At 36.0% G+C, this 19,953-nt stretch overlaps 1 protein-coding gene across 2 annotated transcripts; it reads left to right on the top strand.

Annotated features, from left to right (window-relative positions):
- Positions 1 to 302: 302 nt before the first annotated feature.
- Positions 303 to 6,871, top strand: LOC130946809 (uncharacterized). 2 transcript variants are annotated; one of them, XM_057875674.1, is made up of 5 exons: positions 303 to 827; positions 1,212 to 1,330; positions 3,866 to 3,984; positions 4,973 to 5,184; positions 6,610 to 6,871. In XM_057875674.1, the coding sequence occupies exons 1-5, from the start codon at positions 314 to 316 to the stop codon at positions 6,633 to 6,635; spliced, it is 990 nt and encodes a 329-aa protein (XP_057731657.1). In that variant the 5' UTR covers positions 303 to 313; the 3' UTR covers positions 6,636 to 6,871. The 2 variants fall into 2 exon arrangements, with proteins under 2 accessions (XP_057731657.1, XP_057731648.1); XM_057875665.1 differs by having other exon boundaries at positions 4,967 to 5,184.
- The last annotated feature ends 13,082 nt before the right edge of the window (positions 6,872 to 19,953 follow it).

The following is a 19,953-nucleotide window of genomic DNA, read 5'->3' as shown; positions in this document are numbered from 1 at the left end:
AGTAGTTCTTGATTAATTGTAATTTGTAAATAATCCAAAGGTCTTAACCCTAAAAGAATATAATCAATGCTAGTAATGATTGTACGATTGTGTTTGTAAGCTACTCGAAGAAAAAATGACGTATGGATGGCAATAAGTTGTCAAAAACATAGGATGACAAATCCAATGATGTTTCTGATATTGACAAGAGAGTATCTCCTTTCTACATGCTTTGTTGGCAACGAACTCTTCACAAAATGCCCATTTTTAAACCCAGCAAATTAAAACCTCTAACAACTCTCAGAGGATTAAGGAGACACAAAGACGCATAGATATGGCAGATGAAGATCACACCCCAACTGAAGCAAAAGTTTACTATTCCAAATCAATATGGTGGTCAAAAACTCCCAAGAGAAGTGACAGTAACAATAATGGAGTTAATGGCTTCTGTTTTGGTGATGTTAAAGATTACTATGGCTATAACTCCCAAGAAATAGTGACTCCTGAAATATCTGAGTCATTTGAAGGGATCAGAGTTTTGAACAACAATGGTAGATATGGAGCTAACAATAATGAAATCTTCATGGCAGCCGCGGCCTGTGGTGACGAAGAGAATGGCGAGTACGACCGTTATTCGATGGTATCGTTGTCGGCAGAAATTGTGGAGATAGTTGAAGATGGTAAGAGCATAACAAACAACAAGAATAGAGGAGATGATGATCTTCATGTTGCTGTTGGCAAAGATGACTTGGATTTGGTGCAGTGGGTTCTTGATCATGTTGTTTCTCCTGGTGCTCGGATTTTTCTTGTCCATGTATCGCCACCGATCACAATGATTCCCACGCCTGGTAATAAGTTTTCTATTTTTAATTTTTTCTTCAAGAAATTTTTATGTCAGAAAATAATAAAAGTAAAAGAAAATCAAACACATTATCATTAGAGATACATTTATTAATATACTTTTTTTTATCGATTTAAATTTTAAAAAAATAGTATCATAATATAACATGATATTAAAATTTTTTTGTGTGAGACACGTATTAGAAATATTTAAGTTTTAGAAAAAATAGTATTATGATAAACTTTAGTGAAAAATTAATTAATCACAAAACGGAACTTTTGTTGAAAACTTTTCTTTGTGCTTATATCTTTGACTTGGCATTTTTTCCCTATAAAAAAAGTATACCTCTCAATAGCTGAATTTCCAATTAAAAAAATGGCATATGTGATAGTTGGAAAGTTTGATAGAAGCCAATTGACCCCTCAACAAGTGAGATTTTACGTGAATCAAGTGAACAACAAGAGGAAGGAACTTTTGCAGAAGTATGTCCAGCTCATCAATGAAGCCAAGGTACAGATTTAATTTGCATGTATTTAGACCAACCATATTTAACAAGGAGAAAATTCTACTCTCCTTCTTCTTCTCTTGTGAGATATTAAAATGACATTTCTTTCTCTTTATTTATAAAATATACATTTTCTTTTTTTATAATTTTTAAAAAATCTCTTCTTTAATCTATTTTAAAATTTTGTGTTAACTAATGTTAATTTTATCTATTTTTTTTAAAAAAGTATTTTTTACAAAAATATTCTTTAACAAAAATTTTATTTTTTATCATTAAATTTTGCTTACCAAAATACCATTTAATAAATTATTTTTTATTTATTAAATTATATTTTTACCAAAATATTTTTTAAAAAATTTAATAATTAAATTATTTTTTTCTAAAATATCCTTCACTAATTTTTTAATTATTAAATTATGACCAAACTTTTTGTTAATAATTTTTTATATTTTACTATTAATTTTTTGATATCAATCTATATTATTTTAACATTAAATAAAAAAATCTTACCATTGTTAATATGTATAACAATTAATATATATTGATATTAAAAAATAATTTTATTAAGATTTTTTAATATTAAAATAATTTATATTGATATTAAAAAATTATAGTAAAATATAAAAAAATTGTTAACAAAAATTTTGGTAAAATTATAATTAATAATTAAAAAATTATTGAAGGGTATCTTAGAAAAAAATAATTTAATTATTAAATTTTTTTAAAAATATTTTGGTAAAAATACAATTTAATCAATAAAAAATAATTTATTAAAGAATATTTTCGTAAGTAAAATTAATGACAAAAAAATAAAATTTTTGTTAAAGACTATTTTTGTAAAAAAATAATTTATTTTTTCTTAAAAAAATGGATAAAGTTAAAATTAGTTAACACAAAAAAATTAAAATGGATTAAAAAGGAGGTTTTTAAAAGTTATAAGGGAGGGAAATGTACATTTTATAAATAGAAGGGAGGGAAGTGTCATTTTAACATCTCGTAAAGGAAGAAAGTGGAATGTTCTCTAAAAAAATAATATGTGATGTTGTGAATGTTGTTGAATCATGTATTAAATCTATTATATATCTATTATTTTACAACCAAAATGTGCTATATATCACTTTCTCATTGCAATTGGAATAAAATCTTTCCCTTTAAAATTAAGGAATTTTCCTCTCTCCCTTACTAATTTTACAACCAAAATGTGCCACATGCATGTCACTCTCTTATTATAATTGAAATTAAATCTTTTTCTCTAAAATTAAAGAATTCTTCCCTTATCCTTACTAATTTTACAACAAAAATGTGCCACATGTCACTCCCTCATTGCAATTAAAATCAAATCTTTTCCTCCAAAATTAAAGAGTTCTCCTCTCCTTCCTCTTCTTTTCTCTATTTCTCTCATTCTTTCAACCACTCTATCTATTTTATATATCATTATCAATATCAATAACTAATTACTAATTTGACAATCAAAATGTGCAACATGACATTATTTAATTGTATTAAAATTAAAATTAAAATATTAAAATTGAAATTAAAATATACCTATATTATGTATCATATATTACTATCTAATTTAATAATCAAATGTATCACATACACTCTCTTATTAAAATTGAGAGAAATTTTTTTTCCAAAATTAATAAACTCTCTTCCTAATTTCTCTCATCTATCTTTCTCTATTTTTCTATTTCTCTCTACTATTTTTACTCTATATATAATTTATATTTTATATTAGTAATTTGACAAATCAAAATATGTCATCTAATATTATTTTATAATTAAAATAAAATTTTTCTTTCAAAATTAACAAATTCTCACTCTCATTCTCATTCTTCATTTTTATCTTTCTCTCTCTCTCTTTCTCTCATTCTCTATTTTTTCTATCTTCTCTTCTACAGAAAATAAAATTAACAAAATAATATAATTTAAATAAAAAATATTATTATTGTTATTATATACATAATTTTTTAGTTTTTTATTAAGTTTTAAAATTTTACCACTTATTTTTCTAACTTATATTTTTATTTCTCTTCTTTCAAATATTTATTACATATAATTTGGAGAGAATACTAATGTTATAATTAAAAGTTAGAATCAAGATTTAATTGTTTTAAAAAATTTAATTTTGAGTTAATTTTATAACTATTAGTATAATTTTTTTTATACTAATATCTAATTATATTTTTATATACATAGAGAGAACAAATATTATTTTTACCTACATATATCTTGGTCTTTTTAGTCAAAGACTTTTGTCAATTTACGATTTCTTTTTTTGTAAAAATTGTTTAATTTTATAAATCTTTTGTGTTATGCATAATTTATATTGTCAGATTAAAGTGGATCGTAATTTTAAAAAAATTATATTTTCATAATATTGTTACAGTAAAAATACTAGTGTATTATAATAACTTGCAAGTATACAAGTTCAAATTATCTTATGAAAAGAAATATTAAGCCAAAGTTGGAAACCAGGTTAATAGTCGTCCCGTTACCAATTTGTGCTCTTGTAACGTTGTTCTTGCTTACTCTCACAGATAACTGCTGAAACGTTGCTTCTTGAGAGCAATGACACAGGAAAAGCCATTTTAGATCTCATCTCTATACTTAACTTATCCAACATTATCATAGGAATGAAAAAGCTACCCTACACAAGGTATCATACCCAGTTCTTCTTGTTAGATTTTATATAAAGAAAAAGAGAAGGTAGAGAAATTGATGTGTATTATTACTTTATTAGCTATGCATGTGATAAATTGTCAAATACAAGTATTTAAAGCATTTATAAGATATAGTAGTTTGAATTTGAAATTCAATTTAAGTTTGTAACAAATAAAATTTGAATCGGTAACAAATAAAATTTATTAGTATACGAGAGGTAATGGCTTTAGCACATGGAATTCGGGGAGTTCCTGTTGGCAATGATAAGTTAGAACGAACAAAATGATATTCAATAGCAAGGTGTTTGTCCGAGTGCGAAAGATGGAATGGCACAAAGATAGGTAGCAATGGTAAATTGGTAAGTAACTTGAGTTCCTTAAATAATTCACACAACCATAGGAGTTCTGTGGTGGAACCAATATATAGTGCCGCTTTAGTTGATGATTTAGCACCGGTGGACTGCTTCTTCGAGGATCAAGATATAATATGAGAAGCTTGTTTAAGACCATACAAGAATTTGTTTTGCCCGCATATATATTCCAGAAATCGAGAGTTACAAATCCCTGGATTTGAGACATATAGATATATCTTCATAGATGGCAGAAGGTGTAAAATTTTACTCTTAAAATGGAGTTATTCTGCTTGACTTTAACAAAGAAAGTCAACTTCATGGTTATATTTAGCGAGTATTGTTGGAAAAAAATATAAAAATATATTGTACCACAGGAATAAGATAGAAAATATGAGTCTGGTTTTACTTTTATCAAATTACCATCCAATTCTTTTGTAGACTAGAAATTAAATGAATTTTATACTAAAACAGAAATATTATTGTCAAACAAATCAATATGAAATATTAAGACAATGTATGCATGGTATTATAAGAACCTGTTCTAGACTAAAGTCTTAGGATTACTTATATAATTATACCTATTCAATGTTCATCGGTGCTAACAACTTTCTTAATAATGTTATAGGAACAGGCGCAGCAACAAATTGAGTAGAGGAGAATTTGTAAAGAAAAATGCACCAGTGTCCTGTGAAGTTACCTTGGTTTGTCATGGTGAGGAGTTTGCAGCTACCCCATACATGGATCGATTTGCATCCAAAGGCCAAGTTCCAGTGCCAATGGCAGTATCACAAAGTAAAGGTCACTCAAGAAACTACTACTTTCCCTGCGCATGCCTTTTTCCAGGTAAAAGTATTATTTTTACACTGAAATCAACCACCAAAATTAATAATCATATAGTATCATTTATCTTGTTTTTAATGTGTATTTTATATTCAGACATATATTTTATACTAATTGGTGACTAATTTTAATGTACATCTAACATAATTATTTTTCAAGCAAGTGCACTTAACTACTACTTACTTTCTATCTATATTTATGATCAAAATATCACTTTTTTTGTAATTTATTATTCAAATGTTACTCTTTTATCACGTTGACAATTGATTTACTATTTCATTTTCAAGTATAATTGTTTATATAATAATATACATAGGGAGGATGCCATCTAAAAAGTTAATTTAAAAAATGACATTAACTTAAAAAAAAAAATTGACATATTACTAAAAAAATATTCTCTTATAATAAAGATGAATGTTTATTAGTCAAATCCATGAATGAAACTCTGCTCTATAGCTATTAATATCGAATACTGATCAGATAAAAGATAGATGGTGATATTTTATATAATATATCTAGTGTAGTATATATAATAGGAATTAAGAGGAGTTTTGTCTATATTTTTTTCCCTAAAATATTATATACACTCAAAAAGAATAAATTGTTATTTATAATATTTAAACTCAAAATTTTTAATTAGAGTATAAGATATTTTTATGTTATATAATTATCCTTATTTAATGAATGAAAAATAAATTAATTAGATATGTTAGTGCCTATTAAAACAGCGATAAACCATAATAGTGATAAAGCTATGAGTTTATGAGTCAATTCAAATATTATTGTTTCTCCATTATAATGTGTAAATATATGAGTCAAGTCAATGATGCCTAGATTGTGTTAATTCAAAATGATGAAATAAAGTATTTATTTATTAGTATGCGTTCTATTAGGGTAAAGTATATTTTTTGTTTTTAAAGTTTGGTAAAAATTTTAAAAATATTCATAAATTTTATTTTGTTTCAATTTGATCTTAGAAGTGTTCGGTTTGTATCAAATATATCCTTGGTAGTTAATTTTTAAAAATTTTTAAAATTAATTTAACAATAATTTCATATAAACAACTTTTAACACAAGCAAATCAAGCATAATTTTTATGCATTTTTGTTATATTATTGGTCTTAAATATTTTAAAATTTAGCTGTCGAAAATATAGTTGATTCAAATCGAAAATTTTTGGGACGAAATTAAAACAAAATAAAACTTAAAGAATATTTTTAAAACATTTGATAAACTTTAAAAATAAAAAATATACTTTATCTTTTTTATTTTTATACTAGGAAAATATACTCTTAGAATATATATATATATATATATATATAGTATGAAGAAAATGTAATAAAATTATCTTTTATCTTTCTCAAGGATTTTTGGTTAATTTTATTATCTGAGTCATTCTATCACTTACTTTGTCTCCCTTGATTACAGGGTGCATGAAACTAGTGGACAAATAGTACATTTCTCATACTAGCTACCAAAAGCGAAACCTGTCCTTGAAGGGGCAATTGATTAAGTACTTCAGATTCACAATGTACCATTCTTCTGATTTTGAAATCAGGTCGTTACATGCTTTGGTCATGAGGAATTACAAAGAACTTTCAGATGATTTAGATATACAGTGTTTTTGGGGGTATTAGTATGTAGAAGACGCATGTCCATCTTATGTTTAATTTGCATGAGTAATTAACTATTCTATACCTGTGAAAATTGTGAATATATATATATATATATATATATATATATATATATATATATATAAACAATGATTAGTTGAATTTTTTTGGAATTTGTCTTCAGTTACATGGCTGATGGCTTTAATTATATGGTTAGATGTATTTTTATTTTAATTTATTTGATTATTTTATTAATTTTTTGACACAGATTATTTTATAAAAATTAATATCAATAAATGATTACGATTGTGATGGACCTAATATACTCTCTCTCTCTCAAAATTTCTTCATAAAATATTTAGAGAGAAGTTTGAAAAAAGGTTTATAATTAATTATAGGACCAAAGAAAGATTAAGAATGTTAAGTAGAAATATTAATACAAGAAAAGAAAAATGAGATTTATAAAGTAGATTATTAAACTCTAAAAGATTAAGAAGAAGGAAATTTGTAAGTTAAAGATCACTTACAAAAATCAGTGATTGTTGTTTGGGCCTTTGGGCTGAGATATTAATTGGGAAGTTCATGAGCTGAGATAATAACTGCGAGAGCTTTTAGGTTGAGATAATAATTGCGAGAGCCTTCAGGCATAAAAGATAGTTGTTGAAAGAGTCTTTGGGCTGGGCCGACTCGAGCCACTGTATAGTGGGGACGCCCATTAATTGAGAACTACTTTCCAGATATTTTTCTTACCTGCTTAAGAGAGCAGAGCTGCCATTGAGGATAGATGACCTGCTATAGAAAGTAGAGCTGCCATTGAGGGCAGATGAGATGTTGTAATGTACATGGCTACGAAAAATCCATATCCGGAATTTATATCGGATAATGTTGGAAGCGGGTAAGCAACCGACACATGAGCTCATGACCTGCAATAGGGCTAAACATGCATTATACATGTTTGCCACATATTCGGAGCCAAGTTCATGTATGTGTGTACTTTCTTTATTGTATTCTGTTTTTTATATTCTCTGGTTGTTGCTATTTTCCCGTATTTTTTGTCGATCTGCTATTTCCTATATGTTATGTTTAAGCACTATTATTTGGTAATAATTAAAGAATTAATGAACTTAACTAACAACCTTGATAATACTAAGAACTCCCAAGTTCTTACCCATTTTCTCCCTTTTAGATGGAGCACAAACGACCCAGTAAGGATGTAGGATCGTGCGGAGGAGTGATGGATGATATCTTGCATTTTGATGACGTCAACTTGGCTCAAGTTTTTGAATACCTAGAGTGTTTTTTCATAGTTTTTGTAGTTTAGAGGGATTATGGGATGTCATATATATATACTCCTAGTAATGTTAATCAACATGCGATGTATATATGTGTAACTTCTGGTACTGTTTTATCTATTAGGGTTAAGTACTGTTTTCGTCCCTAAGGTCTGGGGTGAAAATTAAATTCGTCCTCGACCTTTTTTTGTTATTAAAATCATCCCCAACTGTTCATACCTTGGGACGAGCTAGACGGTTCGGGATTGGACGAAGACAAGAAACGACCGATCTCTTATAAAGTTGGTCGTCACCGACCTCTTCCTAAAGAGCTAAGCCAAAATCACCATAGAGGCCCAAGCAGGCCCAAACAGAAGGACGCAGCCCACTCTAAAGGCGGCTGGCCTAAAAGATAGGTGACCTCGTCCAAAGATAAGATAAGATAACTAACTTATCTCAAAGAAGGTCACTCCACACTACTATAAATATACTGGAGCACCCAGGTATAACTCATACTCTGATTCTACATAAAAAACTGCCTAAAGCACGTGCTAACTTAAGCATCGGAGTCTCTTGCAGGTACCACCACCCTCCGGTGATCAAAGATCAGCAGCACCACCAGATCCAGCAAGTCGGACACATCCACTCTGACCCCATCAGAAGGTCTCATCCAAGATCGACCTCCAGTTTCAGGTAACCCTCGGAACATTGGCGCCATTGCTGGAAAATCTGGAAGTCATCCCATCATCATGGCAGACAACCCTGACAGCGATCACAACTCTGGTTTGGAGAACAGAACGCCAAATAAGAACATAGACACCACGTCCAAGGACACACCTCAAACCAAGGGAGACAAGCAGTCTCCGAAAATAGAAATTTTAGATGCCCTCCAAGAACAACAGGATCGCCTCAAGCAGCTCGAAAAAGAGGCCGAACATCAGCGAGAAGCTGAAAGAGACCTCTAGAGAGAAACAAGACGGTGTCGAGAGCTAAAGGACAAGCTCCTAAAGATCGAGGCCAACCTCAAAACCAAAACCACTCGATCCAGTCATGAAGATAGCCTCCACAAGGACCAAGACCCATTCACTAAAGAGATCATGAAAGCTAAAGTCCCAAAGGACTTCAAAGCTCCTGACATAACCCCATACGACGGTATGTCTGATCCAAGCCATCATCTCAGCAATTTCAGAAGCAGGATGTATCTCACAGACGCCTCGGTCGCAATTCAATGCAAAGCTTTCCAGACTACTCTAACTAAAATGGCAATAAAATGGTTCAACAATTTGCCTCTAAGATTAATCACAGGTTTTGACGACCTTGCAAAAAAGTTCCTCACCAGGTTCTCCATCTAGAAGGATAAAGCCAAGCACGCTCCAAGCTTGCTAGGAATTAAACAAGGAGATCGGAAAAGCCTTCGTAGCTACATGGAAATATTCAACAAAGTATGCCTTGACATACAAAGTCTTCCAACAGAAGCGGCCATCATTGGGCTCATCAACGGCCTAAGAGAATGACCTTTTAGCCACTCAATATCCAAGAAGCACCCAACATCTCTAAACGAGGTTCAAGAAAGGGCGGAAAAATATATTAATATGGAGGAGAACTCCCGATTGGGAGATAGCTTAAAAATCGGATTCTCCTACCCACCATGGGACAAGGATAAAGAATCGAGGAAGAAAGAAGACCAATCCACTGTGAAACCTATAAAATACCACAACTACACCCCTCTTCGGGTGTCTCTTGTGGATATCTATCGAGAGATATACAACACTAAGAAGATCGCACCGCCTCGCCTGATTAAACACAAAAGAGGAGGAAGTTGGACTGAGTATTGTGAATTCCACCGAATATACGGACATTCTACCAACGAGTGCTTCGACCTAAAGAATGTCATAGAAAAATTGGCACGAGAAGGGCGACTAGATCGATTCTTGGCCAATAAAGCGGATGAACTGAGAAAAAGAAGAAGGGATGAAGATGAAGAGGTTGGACAAGTTGAACGTCCACCTCACACCCCTGAGAGACATGTTCATATGATAAATGGAGGATTCGCAGGAGGAGGGATCTCTAAATCATCCCGCAAAAGACACCTTAAAGAGGTATATCATGTCGGAGAAAGGGACAGGTCACCCGACCTCCCCACTATTACCTTTACCCAAGAAGACACCACAGGCATCATCCCAGAGCATGATGATCCCATGGTCATTGCCATCATACTCGCCAATGCTAATCTCCACTGAACGTTGGTAGACCAAGGAAGCTCCACAGATATCTTGTTCAAATTCGCTTTCGACAAGCTCGACCTACAAGAGAAAGAGCTCAGAGCATATCCGAATAGTTTGTTCAGACTCGGAGACACCCCAATTCAACAACTAGGATACATCTAACTGCATATAACCTTTGGAAAAGGAACTCAGTCAATGACACTAAGCATAGACTATATTGTAGTCAACGTGAGCTCAGCTTATAACGCCCTAATAGGTCGGACAACGCTGAATCAGCTCACCGCAGTAGTCTCTACTCCACATCTGTGCATGAAGTTCCCAACTCCAGAGGGGATCGCTATGGTAAAAGGAGACTAGAAGCTTGCGCGACACTGTTACAACGAAATCCTAAACCTTAAAGGCAACCCCAGAGGAGAGAAAATCAACACCATCAAACTCGGGGGAGTTCGAGCTCGCGAAGAACTTCGTCCACAACCTGAAGGTGAGATCGAAGAAGTCCATATTGGGGATGCCCGGGATAAAATAACAAATATAGGGGCAACCTTACAAGGAGACCTAAAAGACCTACTAATACAGTTCTTAAAAGATAACTCCGACCTCTTCGCATGGAAGGCCGCAGACATGCCTGGCATAGATCTCAAGCTAATGTGCCATAAATTGGTAGTGTATCCAGGATCTCGGCCAGTACAACAGAAGCATAGGAAGCTTGGCCCAGAAAGGTCCCAAGCTGTGGAGGAGCAGGTACAGGCCTTACTAGAAGCAGGGTTCATAAGGGAGGTTAAATGCCCATTGTGGCTAGCCAACGTCGTCTTGGTAAAAAAGTCAAATGGAAAGTGGCGGATGTGTATTGATTACACCGACCTCAATAAAGCCTGCCCAAAAGATCCCTACCCACTCCCAAGTATAGACACCCTAGTGGATGCTTCCTCGAGATACAAGTACCTGTCCTTCATGGATGCTTACTCAGGATACAACCAAATCCCAATGTATCCACCCAACCAAGAAAAAACCTCGTTCCTAACCCCAAAGGCGAACTACTGCTACATAGTCATGCCGTTCGGACTAAAAAATGCAGGAGCTACATACCAAAATTGATGAACAAAGTCTTGCCGATCACATCGGAAAGTTAATGAAAGTTTACGTAGACGACATGCTGGTAAAAACACAAAGTGAGGAATCATTGTTATCCGACCTCACTAAAGTGTTCGGCACTATAAGAAAGTACAGGATGCGACTTAACCCCGCAAAGTGTACCTTTGCAGTAGAAGCCAGAAAATTCTTGGGCTTCATGCTCACTCAGAGAGGAATTGAAGCTAACCCAAATAAGTGTCAGGCCATACTCAACATGAAAAGCCCGACCTGTGTCAAAGAGGTACAACAGCTCAACAGAAGACTAGCAGCCCTATCTAGATTTCTAGCTAGATCAGCTATAAGATCTCTTCCCTTTTACGCAACACTAAGGAAAGGAAAGAGGTTTGAATGGACTCCAAAGTGCGAACATGCCTTCCAAGATTTTAAGAAATTTCTGGGGCAACCACCCATCCTTACCGGACCACGGGAAGGCGAACAACTCATATTATATCTCGCCGTAGGAAGTCGGGTAATAGCGTCAGCACTAGTCAGAGAGGACGAAAGTGGGCAACAACCCATTTACTTTATCAGTAAGGCTCTACAAGGAGCTGAACTAAACTATCAAAAGATACAAAAGTTTGTCTACGCCCTTATACTCACTTTCCGACGACTCTGCCCATACTTTCAAGCTCATACTATCAGATTACGAACCAACCAACCATAAAAGGTATCTTACAGAAAACATACTTATCTGGAAGAATCCTACAGTGGGAAGTCGAGTTGTCCGAATTCGATCTTCAATCGAAGCTTGGACAGCTATCAAGTCACAATATTTGGCCGATTTCATCGCAGAGTACACTGACACCTCGGGCACCCCCATAGAGTGAAATCTCTATGTGGATGGCTCTTCGAACAAAACTGGGAGTGGCATAGGCATAATTATAGAAAGTGACCAGGGAACCCAAATTGAACTCTCATTAAAGTTTGAATTCCCCGTCTCAAACAACCAGGCTGAATATAAGGCATTATTAGCTAGTTTAAGGCTAGCTAGGGAAATGGGAGTTCAAAAGCTTACCATCTTCAGTGACTCACAAGTAATTACTTCACAAATAGAAGGGGGCTATCAAGCTAAGGACCCTACCATGAAAAAATACCTGGACAAAACCAGAGAACAGCTCAGAAAATTCATGGGATATGAGGTCCGACATATATCCCGGGAGCAAAATGCCCGAGTTGATGCACTTTCAAAACTAGCTAGCACCAAACCGGGGGGCAATAATAGAAGCCTCATCCAAGAAACACTGCAAAGTCCATTAATCTCAGAGGAAGAAAAGATCCTAACCATATCAGGTCAGGATCAAGGATGGATGACCCCCATAATCAACTACTTTAAGCATGAAATACTTCGCACAGATAAGAAGGAGGCAAAAAAGCTAGTATGAGAGGCTCAGTACTGAACCATAATGGACGACATCTTATATAGGAAAGGGATTTCAACACCCCTCCTAAAATGTGTCTCGACCTCCGCTACAAGGGAAGTCCTAGAGGAAGTTCACAGCGGCATGTGCGGCAACCACCTGGGGGCACGAGCTCTTTCCAAAAAGGTACTTCGAGCTGGTTTTTGCTGGTCGACCTTGCAAAAGGAAGCCACAGAGTTCGTCAAGACTTGTCCACCATGTCAGAAGCACGAAAACTTCCATATAGCTCCACTCGAAGAGCTCATTTGTGTTACATAACCCTGGCCATTTGCAAAGTGGGGACTCGACCTCCTCAGACCCTTCCCCCAGGGTTCAGGGCAAGTCAAGTTCCTCATTGTAGGCATAGACTACTTCACAAAGTGGATTGAAGCAGAGCTATTGGCTACTGCCACCGCCCAAAGAAGTTGGAAATTTCTATATAGAAACATTGTCACAAGGTTTGGGGTTCCTTACTCCATCACCATAGATAATGGCACTCAGTTCACCGACACGGGTTTTAGAAACTTGGTAGCTGACCTAAAAATAAAGCACCAATTCACCTCTGTAGAGCACCCACAAGCCAACGGACAAGCAGAAGCTGCCAACAAAGTCATATTGGCCGGGTTAAAATGAAGGCTGTAGGACGCAAAGGGAGCTTGGGCCGAAGAAGTCCCACAAGTTTTATGGGCATATCGGACAACCTCACATTCCACCACTGGAGAATCACCTTTCCGACTTGCTTACGAAATGGAGGCACTGATTCCCATGGAGATAGAAGAAGGATCCCCCAAATTAATCCTCTACAATAAAGATGTCAACTCCTAAATTCAAAGGAAAGAGCTCGACCTCCTTCCAAAAGTCTGAGAAAGAGCTCGGATTAGAGAAGAGGCACTAAAGTGTCGAATGGCTTTAAGGTATAATCGAAAGGTAGTCCAGCGAAGCTTCTCCACCAACGATCTCATTTTAATCAGAAATGATATTGGGGCAGGTCAATCAGGGAAAGAAAAGCTAGCAGCTAATTGGAAAGGACTATACCGAGTCACAGAAGTACTAGGAAAAGGTTACTACAGGGTGGCCGACCTCGAAGGGCAGGAGCTACAAAGGTCATGGCATGCCTGTAACCTAAGAAGGTACTATAGTTAGAAAATAGCAAGGATCTTAGGTCAATGCGCACTCTTTTTCCTAGAAGTGTAGGGACTAACATGTACACATTTTAATCTATATCTTCATTTTACTATCATTTGAATAAAGTTTTCAGATTTCCTAAAAAGTTTCCTACCAAGACGCATTAATTTATGCTTAAAAGCAAAATTCATCGACCGATCATAAAGAGGTCGGCAAGGTGAAGCAATAAAACTCAGATTAATGCAAGGAGTTATAAAAAGTAACCCATATAAAGCGGCCTAATGAGGTCTGACTAGAAATGGGATTACTAAAAATAACTAAAGAAGGCCCGACAGAGAAGTCGGACCAACATGAAAGGATCACTAAAAAGGGACAAAGACATCTCGCAAAGGCTAAAGAAAGGCCAGAAGTGCTTCGCTGAAAGGTATAAGTCTTGAAGAAAGACATTACTTAAAAAGCAAAGACACAAATTAAAATGGCGTTAAAAAGTCATCCAAACAAACTATAAAGAAAAGGTTCCCCATCGGAACACTACTTAAAAAGTTGTTGGATTATGACTAAAAAGCCTGAACAGTGAAGACAAACAGGTCGGTACCCAAAAAGGCGTAACCTAAAGGGACAAATATGACCTCAACAAAGAGAACAATTAAAGGTCTGAAAGGTCAAGAAACCTAAAAGACCAAAATGCTTAGCTAAAAGAGGCAAGTTATAACAAAGGATGTTGCCTCGAAAGCAAGATCACAAGCCAAAGAATGCCAAAAATCGTCCAAACAACGAATAAAGAAAAGGTTTCCTATCGGAACACTACCTAAAAAGTTATTTGAAATTTGGCTAAAAGAGCTCGGACGACAAAGCTGAACTAGCTGCCAAGGCAAACCCCACCTCAAGGAGCATCGTGGAAACCCAACGCGACTATGTAAAGGCTAAAAGGCAACCCTCTCCAAACAAAGGTTGAAAAACAACTCAAATACAAGCATATCAAAATCAAATGCATAATTAGATATAAAACATTAAAGACTCAAAGACTGCCTAAACGGCAACCCAAGAGTTTAAAGTGTTTTTTTTAAAAAAAAGTTGCTAAGAAGCAACTAAAATGTTAGAGGTCATCCACAAAAACCTACATCAACACAAAGTTCAACAAAAGTCCACATGTCGGACTACACAAATACATAGCCAAAACAGAGGCACAATAAGGAATTATAAAGGATCCGAAGTTATATCAGCAGCTACATCTTTAGAAGAAGGAGGCCTGGTTGAGATCGGGGTGGCATTGATAACTCCATCTAGGCCATTCAGAACTTCCACATCAGGCTCGGGCCCAAGGGGAACCACGTTGGCGGAAGGAGTAGCAGCTGCAGAAGCCTTGGTTGGTGGCATAGGAGGAGGACCCTCATCTTCATCATTTGGGGCAGGCACGATCTTGTTGTCCTCCACCACATTATCCAGACTAAATAAGGTGAGGTCGAGCTCAGGAGGAAGAACTCGGACCTGAGCCTTCAAATTTTCATACACTTCGGTCACACTGTCTACCATATGACCTTGGAGCTTGGCGTAATCAGCCTGGGTGGACTGAAGCCTCTCCCTGGTCTCCAATAGCCTGCCATATGTGCGAGTATAGCTCTCTTTGGACTTCGTGGCCATCTCCTTGGCCAGGTTGGCGGACACCTCACCAGCAATAGCCCAATTCTTCTCTTTCTCCACATCAAGCTCCAGTTTTGCAACCTTGGCATCAAGCTCATCCGTCAAACCTTTAATTCTATCATACTCAGATTTGGCGTCCTTCATAAAGGCCTTAGTTCCATGAACCGGGGAATCTCGGACAACACAAGATAAGGCCGCACCCAGGTTGGCCATCCGAATACTGTTACTAGTAATAAAATCAAGATGATGAAGGATAGACACATCATACAAAGGAACTTTGCCATGAGGAGCTATTAACTCGGTTGCAAAACCCACGCCATCAAATTCTTTATTGTTCAGATCATAAACCCCAGCGGTCTTTTGCCTTTTGGGAGGAGGACCAATAGTAGTAGGAGAGGAGGCAGCACCAGAAGTCATTTGCAAAGGGTCAGAGGAAACTGCCCAAACTTGCGGGGTCGAGATGATCTTCCTCGGACCTTGAGAGTCAGTTGTCGGCTTCTTTGGAGGCATCTATGCAGAAGAACCCTCCCCCAAATTCTTCTGTGACAAATTCTGAGCTACCACCGGCATCTTGGCCTTCCGGAAAGACTTCATAGAATCCGAAGATTTCACCATTTTTGAAAAGGAAGCCAGGAAAACAGTTACACAAATAGAATTCAAAAGATAAAGACCACGAATAGCAAAAGGTAACCACTTCTATACAGAAAAAGGTCGGACACTACCTAGTTCGGCACAAAGAAGGGAAGGATCTCCCAAAAACCTCTTAGTATCCAGATGAGGAGGTTTCCCCCAGTGCTCCTCCAAAACACCCACAAAAGCTTGTTCTACCTCACTTAAACTCTCCCAAGGATACTTGACTACCACTGTATCCTTTTGCCACCATAAAGGGAGGGTGGGCTCATCATTCTCATCTAAAAAGAAAGGGCGAGCATCCTCAACAGCTCAGACCTTGAAGTAGTAGTTCTTAAAATTATGGAAAGACTCGTCAAACATCGAAAACACCTTTTTCCCCTGGGTAGCTCGGAAGGAAATCCAAGAAGCCTTCTTCTTGGCCACTCCAGGCTTGGTCAACACAGACAAGTAAAGGAAGAGAGATAGGGTAGGTCGAATACCCAGCTTCTGGCACAACAGCTGAAAAATCTTAATGAAGGCCCAAGAGTTCGGATGAAGCTGGAAAGGGGCCACATTACAGGTCGGTCTCAAAAATAGTAAAAGGAATGGTGATGTTCAGCTGGCTAAAGAAATAATTATAAGCATAGAAGAAGAGACGTTCACCTTGAGTTAAGGGAGGGAAACTAACCCTCTCCTCAGGGTCGGGCGACAGTAGTTCATAATTCTTTTCATCATCCCTATTGCTAAAGATCTTATGAAACCTCCTAAGCCTCTCACAGTACTCTGGATCGGCCACAGTAACACACATCAGGACTATAGAATCTAGCCAGTCGGTCATGCCATCATGAACTTTGGTGGACATCTCGACAATGTTCTTACGGGAAGACATATAGTAACTACACCTACAGTAAGAAGAAAGAAAAAGGGTTACTGGTGCACGAAATTGTGATCTCTAATAATGGCTTCAACTTGGTATGCGCATTTATAACTTAGCACTTTTTTCACAACCTCACACAACTAACCAGCAAGTGCACTGGGTCGTCCAAGTAATAAACCTTACGTGAGTAAGGGTCGATCCCACGGAGATTGTTGGTATGAAGCAAGCTGTGGTCATCTTGTAAATCTCAGTCAGGCGGATAATAAATGGGTATGGAGTTTTCGAATAATAATAATAAATAAACAGAAAATAAAGATAGAAATACTTATGTAGATCATCGGTGGGAATTTCAGATAGGCGTATGAAGATGTTGTGCTCCTTCTGAATCTCTGCTTTCCTACTGCCTTCATCCAATCCTTCTTACTCCTTTCCATGGCAAGCTGTATGTAGGGCATCACCGTTGTCAATGGCTACATCCCATCCTCTCAGTGAAAAAGGTCCAAATGCTTTGTCACGGCACGGCTAATCATCTGTCGGTCCTCGATCATGTCGGAATAGAATCCCTTGATTCTTTTGCGTTTGTCATCACGCCCAACAATCGCGAGTTTGAAGCTCGTCACAGTCATTCAATCCCAGAATCCTACTCGAAATACCATAGACAAGGTTTAGACTATCCGGATTCTCATGAATGCCGCCATCAATTCTAGCTTATACCACGAAGACTCTGATCTCACAAAATGGAAGGCTCGGTTGTCAGGCGAGGGCAACCATGCGTCGTGCATCAGGAATCTAAGAGATACACACTCTAGCTTTCGCTTGTAGAATTGAAGTGGTTGTCAGGCACGCGTTCATAGGGACGGATGATGATGAGTCTCACGGATCATCACATCCATCAGGTTGAAGTACGAGTAGTATCTTAGAACAGAAATAAGATTGAAATTGGATAAAAGATAGTAGTAATTGCATTAAAACTCGAGGTACATCAGAGCTCCACACCCTTAATCTATGGTGTGTAGAAACTCCACCGTTGAAAGTACATAAGTGATGAAGGTTCAGGCATGGCCGAATGGCCAGCCCCCAAAACGTGATCATAGGATCAAAAATACAATTCAGGATCCAGGATCGGTCAAAAGACTTCTAATACACTAGTAAAAAGTTCTATTTATACTAAACTAGCCACTAGGGTTTACAGAAGTAAGTAATTGATGCAGAAATCCACTTCGGAGGCCCACTTGGTGTGTGCTTGGGCAGAGCTTGAACTTTACACGTGCAGAGGCTTCTCTTGGAGTTGAACGCCAAGTTGTAACGTGTTTTTGGCGTTCAACTCTGGTTCGTGACGTGTTTCTGGCGTTTGACTCTAGAATGCAACATGGAACTGGCGTTGAGCGCCAGTTTGGATCATCTAATCCCGAATAAAGTATGAATTATTATATATTGTTGGAAAGCTTTAGATGTCTACTTTCCAACGCCGTTGAGAGCGAGCCATTTGGAGTTCTGTAGCTCCAGAAAATCCATTTCGAGTGCAGGGAGGTCAGAATCCAACAGCATCAGCAGTCCTTTGTCAGCCTTTTATCAGAGTTTTGCTCAGGTCCCTCAATTTCAGACAGAAATTATCTGAAATCATAGAAAAACACACAAACTCATAGTAAAGTCCAGAAATGTGAATTTAGCATAAAAACTAATGAAAACATCCCTAAAAGTAACTATATCCTATTAAAAACTACCTAAAAATAATGCCAAAAAGCATATAAATTATCCGCTCATCACAACACCAAACTTAAATTGTTGCTTGTCCCCAAGCAACTGAAAATCAATTAGGATAAAATAAAGAGAATATACTATAAAGTTCATAATATCAATGAATATTAATTCTAATTAGATGAGCGGGACTTGTAGCTTTTTGCTTCTGAACAGTTTTGGCATCTCACTTTATCCTTTGAAGTTTAGAATGATTGGCATCTATAGGAACTAAGAATTTCAGATAGTGTTATTGATTCTCCTAGTTAAGTATGTTGATTCTTGAACACAGCTACTTTTATGAGTCTTGGCCGTGACCCTAAGCACTTTGTTTTCCAGTATTACCACCGGATACATAAATGCCACAGACACATGACTGGGTAAACCTTTTCAGATTGTGACTCAGCTTTGCTAAAGTCCCCAATTAGAGGTATCCAGGGTTCTTAAGCACACTCTTTTTGCTTTGGATCACGACTTTAACCACTCAGTCTCAAGCTTTTCACTTGGACCTGCATGCCACAAGCACATGGTTAGGGACAGCTTGATTTAGCCACTTAGGCCTGGATTTTATTTCCTTGGGCCCTCCTATCCATTGATGCTCAAAGCCTTGGATCCTTTTTACCCTCGCCTTTTGGTTTTAAGGGCTATTGGCTTTTTCCGTTTGCTTTTTCTTTTTCTTTCTTAATTTTTTTCGCCATTTTTTTGCAAGCTTTTGCTTTTTCACTGCTTTTTCTTGCTTCAAGAATCAATTTTCATGATTTTTCAGATTATCAATTGCATTTCTCTTTGTTCATCATTCTTTCAAGAGCCAAAATTTTAACATTCATAAACAACAAGATAAAAAATATACACTGTTCAAGCATTCATTCAAAAAACAAAAAAGTATTGTCATCACATCAATATAATTAAACTAAATTCAAGGATAATTTCGAAATTCATGTATTTCTTGTTCTTTTGAATTAGAAACATTTTTCATTTAAGAGAGATGAAGGATTTATGGAATTATTCACAGCCTTAAGACATAGTTACTAAATACTAATGATCATGTAGTAAAGACACAAAACATAGATAAAAAAATAACATAAAAATCGAAAACAGCAAATAAATAGACAAGGAGATTAAGGAATGAGTCCACCTTAGTGT

The sequence above is a fragment of the Arachis stenosperma genome, chromosome 1 (genome assembly GCF_014773155.1).
Source record: "Arachis stenosperma cultivar V10309 chromosome 1, arast.V10309.gnm1.PFL2, whole genome shotgun sequence".
Taxonomy (NCBI): Eukaryota; Viridiplantae; Streptophyta; class Magnoliopsida; order Fabales; family Fabaceae; genus Arachis; species Arachis stenosperma.
Note: the sequence above shows the minus strand (reverse complement) of the source record. Positions and strands in the feature narration are given on the sequence as shown.

Coding starts and splice junctions, on each gene's coding strand:
- LOC130946809 (XM_057875665.1), top strand. CDS start 314: ATGGCAGATGAAGATCACACCCCAACTGAAGCAAAAGTTTACTATTCC. Junction 828..1,211: donor CACAATGATTCCCACGCCTG/GTAATAAGTTTT, acceptor CATATGTGATAG/TTGGAAAGTTTGATAGAAGC. Junction 3,985..4,966: donor AAAAAGCTACCCTACACAAG/GTATCATACCCA, acceptor ATAATGTTATAG/GAACAGGCGCAGCAACAAAT.